General features: G+C 37.8%; 1 protein-coding gene across 4 annotated transcripts in view; it reads right to left on the bottom strand.

Annotated features, from left to right (window-relative positions):
* Positions 1–20,890, bottom strand: part of wnk4a (WNK lysine deficient protein kinase 4a) — a 47,834-nt gene that overhangs the window by 25,301 nt on the left and 1,643 nt on the right. For all 4 annotated transcript variants that reach the window (XM_058406911.1, XM_058406913.1, XM_058406912.1 and 1 more), the window contains 3 exons: positions 1,188–1,360; positions 879–1,099; positions 598–755 (listed from right to left, as the gene is read on the bottom strand). In XM_058406911.1, coding sequence (XP_058262894.1) covers positions 598–755; positions 879–1,099; positions 1,188–1,360 — 552 coding nt within the window. The remainder of the gene's footprint in view (positions 1–597; positions 756–878; positions 1,100–1,187; positions 1,361–20,890) is intronic.

Raw genomic sequence — 20,890 nt, 5'->3', positions numbered from 1 at the left:
TAAGGAGAAGCATGTTAGTTTTTGGTGTGCTTGAAGATATTGTACACACAAAATAGTGTTTCAGTTTATCGCTGACAAACAGGTTGTTTGGTAACAGATTTTGTGAATTTTTTTAACAGTTACATAATCCTTAAGGTCGCCTGCAGCGTGTTTTCAAAAACACAAATGTAACGATGGGATCGTTGCAGGGGACATTCCAGAGTCCGCAGCAGATCTAATCGACTCCAGCCACAAGAATTAAGTCTGTGCTCAAGGTCAATCCTTGGACAGTTTTCAAGGAAATGAGAGGAAATGAGGACAGAAAGAAAAGAAAAAAAGAAAGGAGAGGGACATATAGTGGAATGTTTACTGTTCTTTTCCATGCTGGGTTAAAGTTTGGATCTTGCAGCAGTACATGGGGGCCTCACGTCGTTGGTCTAGATAAAGACTTCCAGATGGACATGCATATGGCGCTTATGTAAAAGTCGTTCACGCTGGGCCACACAGGGAATACAACCATTAACAATGGAAGAGGTAACAATGAAAGAAGCAAAAAATAGAATCCAACCTGCAGCCACTGTTTTTGAAAGGAAATTGAAAACATGGTTCCAAACTTACACTTGTGACTTTGCGGTAGATTTGTGCCGCATTTTGGCATTCTGAGTACGGATATTCGGATGTCGTCATCTCTAAGATGCACATCCCAAACGCGTAGACATCGACAGCCTCGTCATATTTCTCCTCATACATTTCCGGAGCCATAAACTCTGGTGTTCCTGGAAAAAAAGAAGGATCGGACGATTAAAAAACAACAACCTTTAGGTCTATTAATGTGGCCTAGTGGTGAAGATCCACACTTTTGACCCCAAACTTCAAAATCATCGATATGTTCAGCTTACCGATTACGCTCTTAGCAAACGATGCTCTTTTGAGCGTAGCAAGTCCGAGATCGCCAATTTTTACACTGCCTGTGGGTCCCGTGATGAAGATGTTGTCACATTTCAGGTCTCTGTGGATGATGGGAGGAGCACGAGTGTGCAGGAAGTGGAGTCCTTTTAGTATTTGACGGCTCCAGCGCTGAAGAAGCTTAGGCTTCATTTCCTTAAAGCGTTTCAGGTACCTGTAGAGTGAGGGGAAATAGAAAAAATAGCAACAAAAAACAAGAGAATCTCCCTCTTGTCTAATTATTAATTTTTTTTTTAACTCACGTTTTGAGGGTGCCAGAGGTCATGAGTTCTGTGACGAGCAGGACGCACTTGTGCCCTTTCACTGTGGACTTCCAGGAGTCATAAAAGCGAACAATGTTTGGGTGCTGCAGGTTCTTCAGCATCTCCACCTCCTCGCTGAAGCGCTGCCTCTCCACTTTGGTCAGTTTCCTTGTCTGAGGAAGAAAAGAACAAATGTAGTGTTACACCACAGCTTCACAGCTCCAGCCTCCATGAGTCTATCCTGAGCTCAGGTTTCTCACTTTGTAGTTCTCCCTGTGCCCATGGTATTTTTTCTCTGAATGTGGCATCCAGTATTCAGCTATTCCGGGAACATGCAGTGTTGTAATACAAGAAATATATTCATCCATAGGGCTGCTAAAAAAAACTTATCAACATCCAGATCAGCATCTCATCATCATGCACATCTGCTACAAATATTAGGATCCAAATGCAGAAAATGTGCTTCATGGATTTAAAAAACCTTGAAGTCCAAAGTAAACACATCAGATCAAAGTTAAACTAAATTGTGTTTCGCTAATAAAGGGATACATAATATTTAACACAAAAGACGTCAATAAAAAAATACATGGCAATGCTGCGACAAAAGCTGTTAAAGAAAACAGGAAACATATATTATGTTTCCTGAGTGGCGCAAAAGAATCATTAAGAGATTGAATCAACGATGGCAGGAACATCCGTCCATGAGAGCAAAACTGGCTGTGCTGCCTGAGGCGGCTTTCACGCTGGTGAAACAGGAAGTGCAGCGTGGTACCGAACTGTGAACTGTGTTGTGATTCTCATGAATGTGAACCCGTACTTGGGTCTGGACATAAAGTAACCTGTGCACGTGTTTTAGCAAATGGCATCATTAGACTCTTCAACACACCTGTAGCATGAGAGGCAGGGGAAAGTTGTGGGACAAAGAAGAGACAGCCCTACTGTGCATAATAATAGCACCCAAATAAAAATTATTTTTAGGCTGCTCCCTGTTCGGGGTTGATCATTTGGTCTGCATATTTTTAATTTGGCACAGGTTTTATGCCGGATTCTCTTCCTGATGCAGCCCTCCAATTTTAGCTGGGCTTGGGAGAGAGAGTTAACTCTTCAGTGGCTGGGTTAGTGCTCTGACCAGGAATCAACCCCGCGTCATGGCAATGAGAGCGTGGGCTCCTGCCACTGGACCACCAGGAGGCTACCAAAATAAAAATATTAATAGTAATTTAAAAATATGGTGGGAGTCGATATAATTGTGTTCACCATGTGCATTTGTGATGATGTAAGATACGCAGGTTCGTTGGAATCAATGAGTCTGAAACCAGACCAATGCTGCAGGAGCACTGGAAACAATCCCTCTCAGATTTGGACCTCAGCAAACCTGAGCAGTATGAACAGCACACTGAGTGAGAGGGATGAGATGCTCTCTGTCTCTCTCTCTCTGTCTCTCTCTCTGTCTCTCTCTCTCTCTCCTGTCAATCACAGCAACAACAACCCAGCATTTGTGATCTAATGTATGATTTCCACTGAGAGTTTTAAACTGCCCTATGATGCAGAATCAGAGAAAACATGTGTTTGGTTAGTGGTTTGATAGGAATAACTGGCTAGTAATGAGAAATTGACAGATGAATAAATTGGGGAGAAAAATATATCCTAACACTATACGTGTTCTTTATTAAAAGCAGACATGTGGCTAAACTTTTCCAGTTACCAACTAATGATTAGCATCAGACCATGATAGCTTCAAGCTGCTGAGACTTTCAGTGAAATGACAAATTGCTGGAATTGAACGCTCTCTCTCAAACCATGTCGTAGCACTGAGAAAGTCTTGGTTTTCATTGGAAAAACTCAAAATTATTTTCTCTTCATTATATGTATCAGGATTGCATAACATTAAATGAATACATATTCTTACTCATCATCACACCACCCCTTCAAAACGAGTCTAGACAATTATTAAGCAGATTATAAAGAGTATTTACAAGACAGGAAAAAACGATGCTCTTATACAGAACATGATGCATTTGTTATTATTAAAGCTCTTAAGATTTCCTACAACATCCTCTAATAATCTGTGACTCAGTATTTGTCTTGGCTCACGGTTTTCAAAGGAGAGTTAAGTCGAGCTAAATCCGGCTAAAAGCAGGTAAAGACCCGCATGGCAGCTGTGATGTAAATGAGTTACATAATCGTGTGAATTGTGCTATCCCTCATTAAGAGGGTGATCCAAAATTGAGGAATCCCAGGAAACCTCTAGGAACTGTCTGAATGCATGAATTACTAGGCAACAAAAGCTTTTTTGTGCTTATTTGAGTTATGAAAGGCTTGATTTAGCTCAGGGCCTCTTAGCCCATGGCAGGATGATGGAAAAAAGTTTTCCCATGAGGCCAGAGCAAGCACCATGAATCCTGTATTGAAGGAGTTTGTGGGGGAAAAAAGTATGAATGTATGTACAACTCCTGAACAACCAAACTAATGATGGAGTCTTGCGCAATCAGCTTTATGTCAACACAAGAGAGCCAAACACCTAAAGCCACTCGTCTGAGAGCAACCCAACGTCGATAGTGAAACAACTACAACGTGTGTGTATGTGTGTCTCTGTCTGTCTAAGTGTATTATCCTTTCTTCTTTGCTCAGGTGATGGATGACCAGGGTTAAATACACAATTAAATACAATAATATTATTTGTACCGCAGTGTGCTTGGTACGACAGACGCTCCACTAATAAACAAATAAACCTATTTTAAAATGGAACAACTGTTTACAGCTGCTACTTAACTTTTAATGTAAACATGAACTGATTGTGTTGTTCATGAATACATAATAAATCTTAAAAATCATAGCTCTGGCAACTCGCTGAGATATAAAACTGACAATAAAACGTGGCATGGAAGGGATACATTTATTTATTCCTTTATTTGTTTATTTTAGGGTAAAATTTATATCTTTTTTGTAAAGTGCTTTGTGACAATGCACGCTGTTAATGTTAAAAGTCCCATACAAATAAAACCCAACTGAACACTTCAGAAAGCGATACTATAAAATAATAAGAAAATAATAAACTTCAGGTCACTATGTGTGTGTAGGCGTGTGTGTGTGTGGCTCTGTTTTCAGTCCAGCAGCACCCCAGCTGGCCTTTGCTTCTCTCTGAAGTTCATGTGGCCAGAACCCGAAGCCAAACCAGCAAATTTAAATGTAAGCAAATGGTTGTGTAATAAACTGTACATTACACAACCCTTAATGTTTCCTCCCAGTTGTTAGCCTGATAATAATGCTGTTCAGCCTGTTGTTTAATGGCCTGATGGTAAAACGCATCATGAGAAACCAGAACAATTAGCATTATAATACAGAGGTGTGTTAGGGCTGGAACAGAATTTATGAAATCACAATATTTTTGGAAAATATTTGACGTAAAACAATATTTTACACAAGTAAAATAAACATAACACATTATATAAAAATATATTTGAAAAACATAACATTATTTTGGAAGATCGTATTGTATATCACAGTGTATGTATTAAATGTATTAAAATAAAAATAATCTATTCAAATTTTGATTACATATAAAATGTTTTTGTTTTGAAGACTGAATGATATGAAGACGAAATATTAATATATGTGATAAAATAATTTATTTCTAGATTTTGCAGATCATTAGATTTAATATCATTTTAAGGAATTTTTGTTTTAATTAAACTGTAATTTCTTTCCCTTCATTTTCAGTATTAAATCTTGTGCAAGTTATAAGCAGTAATACTACTGTTTTGCTGGCAGTTTGGTATCAAATCTGTATACTGTTATACATATATCATATGCTGTAGTAACAGTTAAATCTTCAGCTATCATATAATATTTTGTTACACTTTGCTCCCTATTTTATCCCTGTACACTAAAACCACTAAGGCTATAACTGAATTCAGACATCATGACTCCACTTCCAGGCAACAGCAGACCGGATTGTGTGCCAGTGTGTACAGTTAACAGAGAAGACGACTGATCGTCCAGCTGCACATACGAAACCACGCTAATCTCATTTCAACTCCAAACACACACCTTTCCATCTCACTGGCCCTAATGCGCTCTAATGAAAATAAACTGATTATGTGGTTTTAGTATAAAAGAATCACTTCTTAAACTGTTTTTTTTTTTTTGCCAATCTCTCTGAACACTGTACTGCTGGAGAAAAACCCTGGTTGAACCGTATAATAAAGTAGAAATAAATTAGAAAACGTGTCTGCCAATAGAACAAAGACAATAGATGAAATGAATAAAAAATATCTAGAAATAGGTTTAATAATCTTATATTTGTTTATTGTAATAAATGTTATTTCTAAAGCTTGCAGGCAGATCCAACAAGTCTGAGAACAGGCAGTGGTCAGGCGACGTACAGAACAGCATAAACCAAAGGCAAAAAAGCAAACAGACTATGGTACAATGCAAGGCTTAGTATCGACTTGGATGAAAACACAGAGCATATATTGAGTGAGCGGACTGAGAGTCTCTATATACTGTGGAGTGTGATGGAGTCCAGATGATTGTGAACAGTAATCGGGTCAGTAGGAATATTGGTACGGGTAAAATCGTGTAGTGACGATACATACTGCATCTGATTCAATAGTTACTGTATTTGATTCAGTACTTATTGCAATTGATTCAGTAGCTACTGCACCTGATTCAGTATCCACTGCATTTGATTTGGTAGCTAGTGCATATGATTCAGTCGCTACTGCTTTTGATTCAGAACTTACTGCGTTTGACTCAGTAGCCTCTGCATTTGATTCTACTGCATTATATTCAGTACCTAATGCACTTGATTCAGTACTTACTGCATTTGATTTAGTGCTTACTGCATTTGATTTGGTAGGTACTGCATTTGATTTAGTACCTACTCTATTTAATTCTGTACTTACTGCATTCGATTCAATAGCTACTGCATTTGATTCAGAACCTACAGCTCAGCTGTTGATATTAGTATGCGTTAATCAGTATATGTGTAAGAATACATGTATAGTTTGAACATGTTGCCATTGTCATGTGACCTACGACATAATAGCAGAAAAATTGTGTATTGTATATGTATGGTTTAGAGGAACAACATTTAACATACACTTAAAAAGACCGTTGTGTTGGTCATCCAGTGTGCTGGTCATGGCTGCAAGTTGTGGGTTGTTTTGGGACTGTGTTACAAACTGCCCTGCCCCTGAAGTTACCCCTGAAGTGAGGATTATTAGCATAGCTATAATCATCCCTGAATACCTGCTTCATGGAAAAGTTTGTCTATTATAATTTGATGGTGTTTTAAAGTGGTTTGTAACCCTAAGGGACGGAAAGCAGGTGAAGTTCGGTACCTTAAACTAACATGGGAAACACAGGACAGCCGCAGGACAAAGGAGGGTGTAGTTACAAACTGACACATAAACCCTTTACTGTTACAATTAGCATGGAAGGCCTGAGGGCTTTCAGGGCATGGCATTTTTTTCAGCATAGATTATGTATAGGGCACATGTCAGAGCTTGAAAATGTATTGTGAAAAGCGCACTCAGGAGCGTGGACTGTAGGTATATGGGTGTCACATAAGCATGAGAAAAGGGAGTTGTTAAAGACAGAATCTGTGTACATAATTGCGTGTGTCAATATAGCAACAGCAGCTAATGTGTGCCTTGACGTACTAATCCCACATGCCTCATTATTGATGGTAGAGGGAGAAAAAAATGTTCACCCGGCTGACATAAGAGTGCAACTGCAGGTAATGTGACATTTACCTCTTCTTTTAAAAACATGAAGAACAGATAAAAGGCTAGCGCATTCATGACCCCATGCTAGAACACCAAACCGACAGGCAGGCAAGGATTTCTCCAAAAAAAAAATATGTTGGAGGTTTATCTCAGAAGGAGGGGACAAACCATCCCCAAATGATGAAAGAGCTTTTAGAAGAACCCAGTATGCAATAATGTTGAGGATAGACTGAGTTCTGTCTCCAACGAGGCAGTGTTTTGGACAAAGAGTTTTTTCAAATCAGCTTTTAAAGATGAAAATCAATTCAGATCAGCACTTCTGAAAAAGATGTGTGTTTACGGAAGCAAATGTCCCCACAAGGACTGGAAAAAGACTAATCAGTCAATAAAAGAATCAAGGTTCCTGTTGGTTACTGAGGTTCATGTTAAGGTTAGATGTGAAACTGCACTAATTAGTTGCATTTATGTCAGTGAAAACACATTATAGGGATAGAAAGAAAAAAGTGTGTGTGTGTTTGTCAAACACCTAAAGCCACTGTGACAGCAATGAATGTCGCTAAAGTAACAGCTAAAGTAAGTGTGTGTGTGCGTGCATGTGGGTGTGTGCATGTATGCACATGTGTGTGTATGTGTACGTTTGTGTGCATGTGTGTGCGTGTTCGTGTGGGTGTGTGCATGTATGCACATGTGTGTGTGTGTGTATGAGTGTATGTGTGTGTACATGTTTGTGTGTGTGTGTGTGTATATGTTTGTGGGTGTGTGTATGTATGCTAGGGCTGTCAATCGATTAAAATATTTAATCACGATTAATCGCATGATTGTCATGAGTTAACTCGCGATTAATCACAACTTAATTGCACATTTTTATCCATTCTACATGTACCTTAAATTAATACTTTTTTAGTTTTTAATACTCTAATCAACATGCAAAGTGTACATTTATTACTGAAACCACCTTAAATATAGAGCATAAAGAACATAGACATGTTTTTCAAATAACTTGTTCATGACTATTAAACACATGAAGAAAAGAACATAGAACACAGGTTCACATTACATCTCCGCTGAAAACAATCTAGTGTTGTCTGTCTTTGGTGAGGGTCAGGAGACGGGCAGGAGACCTCTCTGCGTCAGCTGTAGGCTTCGCCATCAAGTGATATTTTAAACTCAACGTGCTGCGGTGAGAACTTAATTCACATCAACAATAAATGCAGACTTTTGTCTTGTCGACAGAACCATCAGACATGGTTTTATATATAAAGAAGACGTTTTTCTTTCTCAATTTCGGTTTGCTGCTGCATCTCCCATTTCCCAAGCTACGGGAAAGGCTGAGGGTCAAACAGAAAATGCACGCTGCGTTAATAAAATTAGTGCCGTTAAAATGAATTTGCATTAACGCATTATTAGTGCGTTAATTTTGACAGCCCTAAATGTATGCACATGTGTTTGTGTGTGTGTGTGTGTGAGTGTGTATATGTGTGTACATGTTTGTGCGCATGTGTGTGTGTGTGGTGTGTGCCTAAAGCCTAAAGCCTAAAGTAACCGCTAATGTGTGTGTGTGTATGTGTGTACATGTTTGTGTGTGTGTGCTCATGTGAGTGTGTGCATGGATGCACGTGTGCATTTATATACATGTTTGTGTGTGTATATGAGTGTATGTGTGTGTGTTTGCGGGTGTGTGCATGTATGCACATGTGTGTGTGGGTTGTGTGTGTGTACATTTCGGTGTGTACATGTATGCACATGTGTGTGTGTATGTGTGCATGTATGTGTTCGTGTGTGTATGTGTGCATGTATGTGTTCGTGTGTGTGTGTGTGTGTGCATGTGTGTGTGTGCGTGTGCATGTATGTGTGTGTGTGGGTGTGTGCATGTATGTGTGTGTGCATGTGTGTGTGTGTGTGTGTGTATGCATGTGCACATTTTTAAAAAACAAAGGTTGATAGTAAGTGACAGAAAAACATGTTGAATCTCCAGGGATTGAGCGGCTGAATGGAAGTTTGTACAGAAAGCTCTATAAAAAGCAGCTCTTGTTCTTTCTTGACAATTCAGTTAGTATTAAAACATTTCCTCTCATGTGCCTACAAAGTGCATTCTTCTATAATGAAGGGTAAGAGGGAAAAAGAAGTTATAAAACAGAGCTAAGAGTGTATTAATGAACGTGAGAGCAGACAGAACAGACAAATGTGAGAGGTAAAGTTTAAATAAAAGATTATCACACCTCCACACACGCAGTCTCTGTCTACCATTTGCTGTGAGACTCAGTGGGAGGATTTGACAGAATTCACAAGGACAGATCAAATCTATTGCAGGAAACTATAGCCTTAAACAGAGAGAGAGCCAAAGTTAGCTCAAAATCTGTGAAGAACCACTAAACTTTTACTCCACAGGCCTGAATTTGCAACTTTTTTACGGCTGATTCTCTTTTTACTCTGCAGGCAAAATTATATATCAACATAAAAAAAATCAACATTGATTAAGCTAATTAATGTCAAAGCAGTTAAACGTCAAGCTAAAGTTAAAACCTGTGTCCTGAGTACATATATTTCAGACAAAAATGATTGGCTATAAAGAAACAAAGACAGAAAGGCAGAAAGGAAAGGAAAGGAAGGAAGGAAGGAAGGAAGGAAGGAAGGAAGGAAGGAAGGAAGGAAGGAAAGAAAGAAAGAAAGAAAGAAAGAAAGAAAGAAAGAAAGAAAAAGAAAGAAAGAAAGAAAGAAAGAAAGAAAGAAAGAAAGAAAGAAAGAAAGAAAGAAAGGAGGGAAAGAAAGAAAGAAAGAAAGAAAGAAAGAAAGAAAGGAGGGAAGGAAGGAAGGAAAGAAAGAAAGAAAGAAAGAAAGAAAGAAAGAAAGAAAGAAAGAAAGAAAGAAAGAAAGAATTTTACTGCTTGATATTTATTCAGTCTACAGTATAAATACTGTATAATAAATCCACATAAATAAGCAAAAATTATTTGCAAAATGTTCATAAATGTTGAGAAATTCTTCAAAATCCAGATGTAGATTTTCAAATGTTCTTTTCAGCCTCAGTTCTGAGCTTTGCAGGGGGTATAGCTGGAGGACTGGGGGGGCTGGTGGGGTGTCATAAATAGCAAGAGTCAGGAAGGAAATGTTCTGGCTGCCTTCCAAGTGGCCTTACATAAGTATGATTCCTAGCAAAAGGTCTTGCTTCAGGAAGGCATATTGACAGACAACAGGTGGAGAAAGTGAGAAGAAGCCAGATTCACCACCATGAACTATTTTCAGCTCATCAACAATGAATACAAACTCCAGCCTCAGTGATTTTATTCCATCATCTCTTATTCAGTGAGATAAAAACAGTTCTGGGTAGCAGACTCAGCGTTGTGATCGTCCTGTGTATGAAAGCTGAGTGGGAGAAGAGCCAAAGTCAGCATGCAGTGCTGCGGTTCCTTTAACGCTGGGTACAGAAACACATTCCTCCCGATTAAAGAAGAACAGATGGCAAGACAACAGCCAACATGAGCGTCTAGCGCATTTCATCATTTCATATTTCACTCACATTTTCTGTCAGTTTTACTCATTTTATTACTAATTGTACTAAAGTCTTAGTATAACAAAACCCCAACATCTAAACTCTCTCTTTAAGGTATACAAAATCTATTTATATCCCTATGTTGTCCAGCTAAACCGTACACAAAACCATCTGTTATCTGATGCACAGGTGTCTGATAATCTAGGTTGCTCAAACTCGTTTGCTTTACAGCACGCTGTCAATACGTTTAAACATCTAAAGTTGAAGGAAAACTCAGGAAGTCCGTTATAAGCGTCATTTTGCCAAACCAGTAGCGCTGCATTGCACTGACAGATCGGGACTCGAGTGAATGGTAAAGTGTGTGGGGGTGAGCGAAGGAGCCTGGGGCTGTTTTGATATGCTTACATTGTCTCCAGGTAACCGCTCGGATTGTTCCGAAAGCTCATTCATGTCATTCACGAGTTTAGAAACATTATCAGTAAATGTATCAAGCCATCTCTGTGATGTGAGTTCACGACACGTTACAGACCTCACCGGAGATCCGATCTCTATCTGCTACACTGCACATTAACATATAATGACAATTTATACAGTAGCAGCGATTGCTGTCTATCACTGACAGCGGAAATGTAGCTCTCCATTGTACTGTTATGTCACTATGCTGAAAATATATACACTGAAAAGTAAAGCTTGCTGAATCGACTTCATTCAAATGCATCCATCGGTTACAGGTGATCAAATTTTACCATGATCGAACATTAACATGATTCGTTTTTGTACATCCAACATGATTTGAGTGTGTATTTTCACATATAAGAATAAAATCAAACAGGCTACAGGTTGCTGGGAATCAGACCCACCCAAAACCTTTACCACTGTGCTATTCTACCATACATGCTTTAATCAATTAAATGTAACATTACAATTAAACTGTATTGCCCATCAGCACCAACATCCTTCACACTGCATCTGGTTTATGTCATAGTTATGTTGTTAGAAATTTGTTTAAATAAACAGTATAGTACTTTAGTATCAGCACTTTTGTACATCGCTCTGGATAAGAGCGTCTGCCAAATGCCAGAAATGTAAATGTAAAGCAATGTATTCACATTTTGTTGAAAAACATGATATTTTCTATGTCCATTACAGTTTTTTTCTTAAATATGACTGTGTATTCATTTTTTTCCTGGTCTAACACATATTTTCTGATCATTTACAATATTCTTCTGTTCCATATATATTCTTGTCTGCAAAAAGCTATAAAAGTAAAGAGTGAAAATTTGAGAGCCAGAAGCAGCTTTTTTTACCTAAATTCAGCTGACAGTAATATACTTTATCATCTACACTTTACGAAAGCATAGACACCAAAACCATGTGAAAATGTCCACAAATATGTAGAAGTAAGCAGGAACTGAAATAACCCATTTTAACAATGCAATCCCAATGCCACTGTACTCAATAAAACAATAAAAGTGTTCTGTATATTCTTTATCACTGTTATCACTAGGAACGTAGCCAGAGCACAGATGCTAATAAATCAGTTTAAAAGGAGTTTCAAGTAAGTTTAAGCCTTGTGTGTTGTCAAGGTCAAATTGACTATTTTTTAGATTTTTACTAAAAGTGTTTTGCGTTTGCAGATGCAATTCTGAGAGCTGTGTTTCTGAGCCAGTGACTGTGATAATCTTTTATTTCTCATGCTTCTATTGTTGTTCATCACCTTTATTTGATCAGTTCAAAATAATAAACATTAACTGTAACATCATTTTCTGCCACCATGATCTTTGTTACACAAATTATAACTTTATAACAAAAACTTTATCACAAAAACATTCATTGTTAAATGTGATCTAGTGACTGCAAACATTAATCTCAGATGTTATCTATAATGTTTAGGATTGAGATAAAGACCATATGTGTAAAGGGCTTTTATTATTATTATTATTATTATTATTATTTCTGTAGTGTTTTTAAAACCACAATAATGTCAATTTGACCTGAACAGTACATTGGGTCCAGAGTGAACATAACACGAGGGTAAAAGGACAGAGGAAGCAAGGAAGGAAGGAAGGAAGGAAGGAAGCTAGGCAGGGAGGGAGGAAGGGAGGGAGGGTGGAAGGAAGGAAGGAAGGAAGGAAGGAAGGAAGGAAGGAAGGAAAGAAAGAAAGAAAGAAAGAAAGAAAGAAAGAAAGAAAGAAAGAAAGAAAAAGGAAGGAAGGAAGGAAGGAAGGAAGGAAGGAAGGAAGGAAAGAAAGAAAGAAAGAAAGAAAGAAAGAAAGAAAGAAAGAAAGAAAGAGAAAGGAAGGAAGGAAGGAAGGAAGGAAGGAAGGAAGGAAGGAAGGAAGGAAGGAAGGAAGAAATGGAATGGAATAAGAAAACTCTAATACACGAACAGAAACATGAGGGCAATAGGACAACAGGTTTTTAAAAAATAATAATTTACTATGTAATCAAAAGACAGCAGGGGTGCATGCACAGACTGCACAGTTTGGTTTGAGTCTGCAAACTTTTTCCTCAAACACACTAGCAATTATCCTCTGTGTCGCCTAAGAGGACCACTTATAGCTGCTGCTCTTATCTAAGTATGTACGCACATGAGTGCCCGGGGGCCAGAGTTTCACAAAGTGTTCCAGGAGGAAGGTGATGGGGTTTGAGGGGAATTATTCATGGAACCATGCATGCATGTATTTTCGTGTCATATAAAGAATGAAAATACACATGACTGTGTAGGAGGATTGTGGGCAGAAATCACTCGACACTAAGTGCAGAATTCTTGGCTGAGGGAATATAAGCGAACTTGGGAGCTGAAAAACCATCCAAGTTTTCCTTCTTAATTTTCTCTATTACGGCAACACTGTGGTTTGACACGAGTAGCTAAAATTCCTCGTGATTTTTACTTCTCCGTGGTTATTAACAAGAACACACCAACCCCAGAATAACAGTGTGAAAAAGAAAAACCCATGTGGCTGCAGCGTGGATATTCATTCCAGCACTGATAATGGTGCTATTTTAATATCTGACAATGAAGGGTGAAAGGCAGAGGAAAAGGCAGCAACTGGCTGACTCTGTAAGTGGGGTTGTGTAATAAAACAGAACCGAGATACACTGAGTGTCAAAATTGCATTTAACTACTTAAATATCAGTTTCCTGAAATATTCATTCATTCATTCATTCATTCATTCATTTATGCAGAGAAGAGTTTCAGAGCTTGGCAAAACCGGGCATAAGGCATGAGAACCAGTCAAATCAGACAGGACACCAGTTCATAATATGGCCATTTGCACACACACACACTCTCAGCCTAGTAGCATGTTTTTTGATACTGAGGACAAAGCAGAGAGGGTGTGAATGAGTGTGTGAATGTGTGTGTATGAGTGTGCGTGTACAGGTGCCCTTTCAGGGTGTTTTCTCACCTTACATCCACTTTCCAGGGATAGGCCCTAGGTCCATGTGACCAGGATAAGGTATTTAATCATAGGAAAGAATGTATAAACACAGATAACACTAATAATTTGGGGTAAAGTGACCTATTAATGAAACACGCATTTATAATTCACACCGAAAGCTTGGACCGCTCATCATAACTGACCTCTAACTGAACTTGTTATAATGAGAAGTAGTGCATGCAAACATTAATTGTCTCACCTTTCAAATCAAACTTCACTGTTTCATTAAATTTACTAATTTCACTGTTTTTAGCTGAAAGCAGAACAAATGAATATGTACAAAACAAAACAAAACAAAACAAAACAAAACAAAACAAAACAAAACAAAACAAAACAAAACAAAACAAAACAAAACAAAACAAAACAAAACAAAACAAAACAAAACAAAACAAAACAAAACAAAAAACAAAACAAAATATCTATTGTTTTAATTATCTGGAAAAAAATGAATAACAAGAGATTTGCACGTGAAATGGACGGAGAGATCAAATCCTAAAAAATGCAAAGACAGTTCTGACAGCGAGGCAGAACTTTAACAAAAAGGTTTTGAAAAAGTTTTAGTTTTTTAAGTGATTGTAGAGCTCGCTTTGCCAGAGGACAAATAATACAATGAGACTTCTCTTGCTTGAGCTAGGGTGAGGTTATGACAAGTAGAGATGGATGTAAATCCCAAACAGAGGGGAAATCAGTTTTGCCAATGGCAACTTCTAAACAAAAACTTGGCAGAGGATTTAGGAAAGACGTTTGTAGTATTGATCACAGAGAATGAGTTGTCACCTGCTGGCTGCTCTGCTTTAAGTGAGGGATATTTTAATATATTTTTACTATTAACTGGTATAAATATTAGGTTAAATCACTAGCATATTTCTTTCTTAGTCTTAGTCTCTTTTTTTATTATTAGTGGAATTACAGTTTGCAATCCAGTTGTGGCGACCATTTTGGCTATTTTGTGATTGCATTTACAAAAAGTCGTGATAGAACCATGATAGGCAAATCAGTAGCACCTCTCTTAGTTTCAGTAATAGTGAGGATTTAATACAGAAAGTGTGAACCCTGGCATTCGGACCTCAGCTGTAACTATTTATAAGTTACGCAATAGTTACACATTAGGTAGGTTTTCCCAAAACAGAGGCGTGTCTCTATTATGAGTGATTCTGGCCTTGAACTCAAGCTCATTTATCTTGAGTGCTATTGGCTCAAGTGAGGAGAAGCATTACATCCACAGCCACTGTCTGACAATCTGATTTAACCACAATATGCCATGCTATCATGTATATCATGGGCTAAATACACTCAAAGGCTCTGTAAGTAAATTTCAGTTGGTTATTTAAACCACAGCACATTTTCTTTACTTCTGAGAGCAATTATATAATAATAACAGTAAATATTACACAAATCAAAATAGAGAATTAAAACCACAACAAAATAGCCTGCATCCCTTGCACAGATTATGATGTCATTACCTTTATTTAGTATCTCATGGTTCTTTAATTTGTGAGCACAATTAACTGTTAGTGCACAATGTAAAAAATAAAATCCAGAATAATAGTATGTGTTGGATCGAGTGCTTTCCATAAGCTAATAAGGATAGAACTCACATTGTATTTATTTGGACAGCAAAGTAAACAAACATCATCTGTTCCTTCAGTGTGTATTTTCTATATTGCAGTTGTTTTCAAGCTTAAAGTCAAGTGCTTGTGTTTAAAGGTGGTGGTATAGACGCTATTAAGAACTGTCTCAGGTGCTTTCAGTCAAAAAAAAAAAACTCTGGCAATAAACACACTGGTAATTTTAATGATCTGAATGAGACTCCCTCAAAATTAACTGTGTAACCCTACTCTGAACATGAGTAATGAGTATTGACGTAACTTTTGGACTTGAGTCGCCGACTTAATTTTCCAACTTACAGCCGATATTGAATACAGTCCTATAAGCTGTATGGCAAAATGGAAACAGTTTCTTTCTATTCCTTTACACACATTATTGGGAGACAGAATTGTAGCAGAGTGTGTGTGTGCTCTGCATGTGTCCTGGATGTGTTAGGTTAAACCAGGTTGCAATAACGGGATTTTCAGGGAGAATACCGACGTTATTTAGGACACATCTGGCACTAATTACAGCCAAAATTCCACTAACCATATGATATAATAAGGGAAAAATGATAACAAAGCATGTCAGTTAGCATTTTAGGACAGTTAGTAGAAAAGGCAACTGCATGGATGTAAAAAAAAAAAAAAAACAGCGTATCTAGTTTACATGAGATGAAGAGCAAGTCATAACACATAAATGCAAATACTGGACGATGGAAAGAAGCCTAGGCACGATCCAGATCACTGAAAGACTTGCAATTGAAAGACTACAGTTCAGTATTTTAAACGGCAGTACTCTAAATGAGTACTTAAATCAATACTCTAAAGGCATTCAGTACTCAGTATATTCAGTACTGCATCAATTCAGAATTTTAAATACCTCAGTTCAGTACTCTAAATCATTCAGTTCAGAATTCTAAACGCCTCAGTTCAGTACTCTAAATCATTCAGTTCAGAATTCTAAACACCTCAGTTCAGTACTCTAAATCATTCAGTTCAGAATTCTAAACACCTCAGTTCAGTACTCTAAATCATTCAGTTCAGAACTCTAAACGCCTCAGTTCAGTACTCTAAATCATTCAGTTCAGAATTCTAAACACCTCAGTTCAGTACTCTAAATCATTCAGTTCAGAATTCTAAACGCCTCAGTTCAGTACTCTAAATCATTCAGTTCAGAATTCTAAACGCCTCAGTTCAGTACTCTAAATCATTCAGTTCAGAACTCTAAATGCCTCAGTTCAGTACTCTAAATCATTCAGTTCAGAACTCTAAATGCCTCAGTTCAGTACTCTAAATCATTCAGTTAAGTATTCTAAATTCCTCGGTTTAGTACATTAAATGCTGCATTTTAGTACTCTAAATGCCCCAGTTCAGAAGTTTAAATGCCTCAGTACAGTATTCTCAATGCTTCAGGGAGGAAAACAACAAAAAAAAATTCCCAAGTACTTATCACCATAAAGTATTGGTAGCACAATAATTCTTAGTTCAAATGTCAGGGCTGCTAGAGAGCAACTGTTGAGCAAAACCTTAAATCTTCAGCTCTTTGTTTGGGTTTTTCCTCAGCTCTAAGTCGATTTGTACAGAAATACCTGCCAAATAAATAAATACACATAAATGCAAGTTAGCTGAACAAGTTTTATACAAAAAAAAAAAACTTCAGACCACAAATATCAATACCTTAATTCATGTCCAATTTGGAAAGGCTTTGTTTATTCCCTTAGGATTCATTGATATTTTGTGTCATGCTTTCAGTAAGTAATCAGAATGACTCAGTCCATATTAACAGGCAAGGCAGCAGAGAGAAATGCATGAAAGCACAATAGGCCAATGGTCAGACGTTGGCAGCACTTCATCTGACTCAAAAAGTTTGGAATCCAAATAGTCAAAATCTTTGTTCTCTACAAGAAACTCCCTCATTGCTTCACTGGCCCTCAAGCAGTTAAGTGTCCCTCCAGATTCTGGATTATGTATTGATCCGTTAGGACAATTTCACAATCTTCAGTGAACACTTAATCCCATTCAAAGTCATAGTGGATCATAGCTTAACCCAGGAACTGTGGTACAGGGTGGGAAAACATCCTGATTCTCACCCAGAGGCAATTTAGCATCAAAAATCCATCAGCATGTTTTAAAAAGGTGTGAGGAAACTTGGGAACCAGGAGGAAACCTGTTCAAACATACAGACAGTATCCTAAGATCAAAATTGAATCAGGGATCCTGGAGCTGTGAAGCAGCGGCATGACTGCTGCCACCATGCTGCCTTAGAAACCTGGGCTTTAAATCATGTTTTCATTGTAATCAGCTATGTTATTCTGAATATAAAAATATCCTTGCATGTATGACTACTTATCCAACACACCTATACTTAACAAAATGAAAAAAAAAAAAAAGTAATAGTTTTTGTCGTATTTGAATTTCATGATGTTGCGCTTATCTTATCTTATCCAAAAGTCTGAACAGTCAGTACAGTTTATACAGTCTATACACAAGCAAACAAACAAACAGTGCTGTGTGACGTGACTGGGAGGTTTCAGTGGTTATGCTACAGAATTATGAAAGAAACCCCCTCCTCTTCCACAGAAAAGTATAGCCGCTACTTATCTAAAATACGGCAGCTTCTGATAAGACTGCAGGCACGTTTTTAAGCACCAGTCAGCGTTGGGTGGGAGTGCACACCAGCTGTCAGGAAACTAAAGTTTTGTACAAGTATATTGTACGATGTAAAGACACATTTTCCTCAAATCTCACATTTTTACGCCCCTGTGTTGTTCTGAACTGTTTATTACAAATGTTCAACAGGGTCAATTCGAGAAAAGATGGTCAAGAAGCAATATCCATGACTAACAGATATGAATTAAGCATTAAGACCTTGAGAATGAGATCAATACTCTATGACCACACCACATGCCCACTTCCTCTTATCATATGAGGGTCCAGCTGTATTCAAGAATAGCACAACACAACTGTTGTCTATTTTGTGTGGGTTTTTTTCAGGGCTAATTTCCTGGATGTAGATTTAACCATAACAACTGCTGCCGTATTCGTACAAAACGTCTCTTCTGAGCAGTCCCAGGACTCTTATTAACAATATACTTACGGTGTACATGCTTTCTACTCACTTAATACCTTATGATTCTATAGCATATAATGTAAAAGAGTATTTATTTATAATCCAACTATCGGTTGTCACACAGAAGAGTCTTTTGAGTCTGGTTCCTTCCAAGGTTTTTTCCATATTTCCGTGCATCTTATTTTCTGGTTTGTTCATTAGGGACATAAATCTACATCTGTTTTTCCGTACAGCTGCTTTGTGACAAGTTCTATTCTTAAAAGCACAATAGGGGATGGAGATGAATTGAACTGAAGTGAATAGAATAAAAAAAACAAAGCACAAAAGAAAACCAACAAAGGAATGCTGTTACATCTTATAACTGCATTCTCTCTGGTTAGTTTGCCCTGCTATTCATTTAATCCACAAATTTGCGATTTGTAGATTTGCTGACTAATGAGTTGATTTTAGGGGAACTTGGTTGGTGAAAGAATACTTGTCCTAGATGCAAAACTGCAAAACAAGTCGACGCAACTGTAGAAGGGACAAATTTCTCAATCATATATGATGCCTTCTGTCTCTGAATAAATGTACAATTGTTCTGTAATTGTCACTATTATAGGGATGGAGAGAACCAGAGGTGATTTGGCAACATCTGCTTTGAATGATTAGATTCATAACTGGCCAGCAACGCAATAGACCATGGACATTAATGACGTGTTCGGTGTTCCATGGCCAATGCCAAATACTGTTCAGCACATAACAGTGGTTATGTTCTACTAATTCACGGTTGACGCAGCTAACACTGAAATGATTCGTTGGGTTGATTATAACTAGCAGTGCATTGAATATGCTATGGCCGTCATCAGACTACTCTAAAGTAGTCACACTAAAGATACTCTGTGCACAGTACACATAATACACAGTTTTTCTGAAGCCACCAATTGTTCACTCGCACAAATCCAAACAACTGTTCTGTATGCATTTACATTTCTGACATTTTATTCCATTTTTATGCAACTGAGCAACTGAGGGTTAAAGGCCTTGCCCAGCAGTGACAGCTTGGTGGCCCTTACAACCTTCCGGTCAGTAGTCCAACGTCTTAGCCACTAAGCTACCACAGATGTATACAGATGTATTAGTGATCCATGTAGAACTTTAGAGATGAATCTGCATTTACAGTTTGAGATTCTTAGAAACATTTTAGTATTTCAATAACAATTTTAATTTGAATTTATTGACACCAATGTGATCCTCTCTATCTCTAACAACGTCACAATAAACTGCCACTCGAATAAACTGTTACGAGTAACCTGACTATATGTTAATGGCAAAAGTATTAAAAGTCTCTAGCACTAATTATAAGTCTGGCTTGTGACAACAGCATTCAGTGACTGAAAATAAAAAGCAACTGATCACATAACTAGTTTAAAAGTGTGCTGTTACACAGACCCTCTCTGTGTGCCTTTAAATTCCACTGCATGCTGTCATCAGGTTGTTTGCAGGAATTTAGTATAACATTGGCAGGTTCACCCAGGAAAACATCCTGGGCATACACAGACCAAAATCAGATGACCAGGACACACAAGTAACAAAACTGTTCCATTTTCTAACTGAAATGGAGAAATCATAATATTTTCTGAGGTTTCAGCTCCAGTTATGACAAGCAGCACAACATCAGTTCACATATCAGAAGAGTCATCGGTCTCCTCGAGGGGGAAGGCATGTTTGAGAGGGTGTATGATCATGTGGAAACTCACAGAGGCACAGAAGATAAGCCCAGACCAGTGACTGACCACATACAACTCACTGTTATGGTGATGTCATCGAAAGCAGGCTGAAGTCTCAGTAGCAGCAGCAGACGTCTTTAATCCTATTAGAGCTGATTAGGACTTTTAGCAGGACTCAAGCCTCTTTTGAACTGAGACCAAATGTTTAACCATTAAACCAGCTTTGGCAAGCTTCCTACTACTGCAGCAGAAATGACATCGGTTGCTTGCTTACTGAGGGTATAGAGGAACAAGCGTGATGTATTTGAGGCCACCGCCAAATAAGGGAAAGCTGACTTCATTTCAGTCCTAGCTTTACTGTTATATTGAGTTATATTGACTAATAATATTGAGTGTATTCTTTAGAGAAATCATCATTATTACCCACTTCTAACCTAAGTGCTGTAACCATCACTTTCTTGAGATAATGTCAATTTTATAATCAATTTGTCAATACATGTGACATTGGAGTAAGATATAAATAAGCAGCAAATTACATAAGCTTAAAAATAACATTCAGTGTCCTAAGTGTGAATCTTGTCAAGTCTAGTACTACAGATTGTCTTTCACTGAGAGAAACTGGCAGGCTCTCTGCAATCTGTCAGCTAAGTGTCTTTAAAATTCAGAGAAA

The sequence above is a fragment of the Hemibagrus wyckioides genome, linkage group LG13 (genome assembly GCF_019097595.1).
Source record: "Hemibagrus wyckioides isolate EC202008001 linkage group LG13, SWU_Hwy_1.0, whole genome shotgun sequence".
NCBI classification, from domain to species: Eukaryota; Metazoa; Chordata; class Actinopteri; order Siluriformes; family Bagridae; genus Hemibagrus; species Hemibagrus wyckioides.
The sequence above is the reverse complement of the archived record's forward strand: the minus strand, read 5'-3'. Positions and strand labels throughout refer to the sequence as shown.